At 49.2% G+C, this 1692-nt stretch overlaps 1 protein-coding gene across 1 annotated transcript; it reads right to left on the reverse strand.

The window, feature by feature from the left end:
• Nucleotides 1-87: 87 nt before the first annotated feature.
• On the reverse strand, nucleotides 88-1485 carry LOC114376152 (protein MAIN-LIKE 2-like). The gene is made up of 4 exons (XM_028334122.1): nucleotides 1267-1485; nucleotides 746-1138; nucleotides 479-610; nucleotides 88-375 (listed from the first exon to the last, which is right to left on the reverse strand). Exons 1-4 carry the CDS (start codon nucleotides 1483-1485, stop codon nucleotides 88-90), a joined length of 1032 nt encoding a protein of 343 aa, XP_028189923.1.
• Between the last annotated feature and the right edge of the window lie 207 nt (nucleotides 1486-1692).

Below are 1692 nucleotides of genomic sequence, written 5' to 3' on the forward strand. Positions count from 1 at the left end.
GTAGTGCATCCACCTGTCGTGTATATCATCATACGACACCCATGAATTGGCAGGCGGAGCAGGAATGGTCTGGGTGTATCCAAACTGTCACACGACCCTCTCTAGTCGGTAATACACAGCAACAGGCCCCCAGCGCAGGAGACCGGAATAGCATGAAATCAAATGGAAGTCCCGGACTGGTCGGTGCTCCCCATATGAGATCCAACAGACATCCGGAATCCAGAGTCGGTCCAGGTGCTCCCTATACGCCGGTGTATATATGCTCTTCACGGTCTTCTTCTTCGCAATCCACCTATAGGCATGCGGTGAATCCTCGTCGTAGTCCTGATCAGCAGTGGACTCTGCGGCTGAGGAAAAGTGCTCGTATATCCAACACTACAGAGGTAACATCAAAATGATAAACATTAATAATGAAAGTCTAACAAAATTTAAAGTTAAACATTGTTGAACCTCAACGATTGAAAAACATGTTTGTTACCTGCAGTAGTGTGATGTAATCACCAAGCTGTCGGCTGTTGCTGATAGAGGCATCGTTCAGCTGGTCGTACATATGCACTAGTGCAGCCACTCCCCATGCGTACCTCCCGGTCTGACTGAGGTCACGAAGGGCCTCCAAATACACAACATGCACATTGGTTGCACTCTTGTTAGCAAACAGAGTGCAACCCAGAAGATGAAGAAGATATGCGCGAGCCGTAGCTGTCCAATGACCTGCCTGGCATCGACGCTCCTAGATATCACGTACCCATTGCAGGCGTACGTACGGTCCACGACACTGCCCTGTCTCAGCCCTAGCAGCCTCTGCAAAGACCATCAATAAGTCCACAAGCATCTGAACCGCATCATCCATGTGCAAGGGCTGAAAAGCATGCAAGTCGCCAACCACGGGCAAATGCAGAAGCGAGGAGACGTCATCCAGCGTAATCGTCAACTCTCCCATAGGGAGATGGAAACTAGACGTCTCCCGGTGCCACCGCTCGAAAAATGAGGACAAAAGTCCCTGATCGCTAGTGTCTACCGAACACATGATTAGAGGACTTAGTCCTGTCCCAGAAACTAGTCCCTCAATGGCAGGGACAGGCCTGCCTAAACTATGGACCTTCCACCTGTGAGAGGATAACTTCAACTCAGGACGCTCCTGAATTGAAGTATAAAGGAATGCAAAATTCGTTAAAATCATCATTTAAAGGAAAACTAATTTCAATCATAAAGTATAATTAACAAGTAACTAAAAATAAATATTATAAATATCTCTCTCATCCATACGCTGCAAGCAACGTGATCCGCATACTGGGTCAGCACGGAAGGGTCGCTCGGACCACCCGGAAATCCCTCATGCTCATCCTCAGCAACCTGCGTGCCTGTGTCTGCAGGAATGTCTGCCCTAGTGTCCTCTACATCAGCTAGTGCCATCGGGTCAACGGGAAATACGTCAGCCTCTACATCTGGCGCAGAGACCATTGGCTCATCGTGCGCCACAATCATAGGTACTCGCTGCCTCCATGCGGATGTGGTAAGTCGTCGACGCTTCGGAGCATCATCGGAATCATCACGATCTCCTCTGCCCACACCTCTACCAGTAATGTGACCTAATGATGCAATCCTACCCCGCAAGGGCATTGGATAGAAGACTCCAAGAAGATTGGGCCAAAGAGGCAAGAGAAGGCCCTAAGGTTCTCATGAGCCTTTGGG

Source organism: Glycine soja, chromosome 2, assembly GCF_004193775.1.
Source record: "Glycine soja cultivar W05 chromosome 2, ASM419377v2, whole genome shotgun sequence".
NCBI lineage: Eukaryota > Viridiplantae > Streptophyta > Magnoliopsida > Fabales > Fabaceae > Glycine > Glycine soja.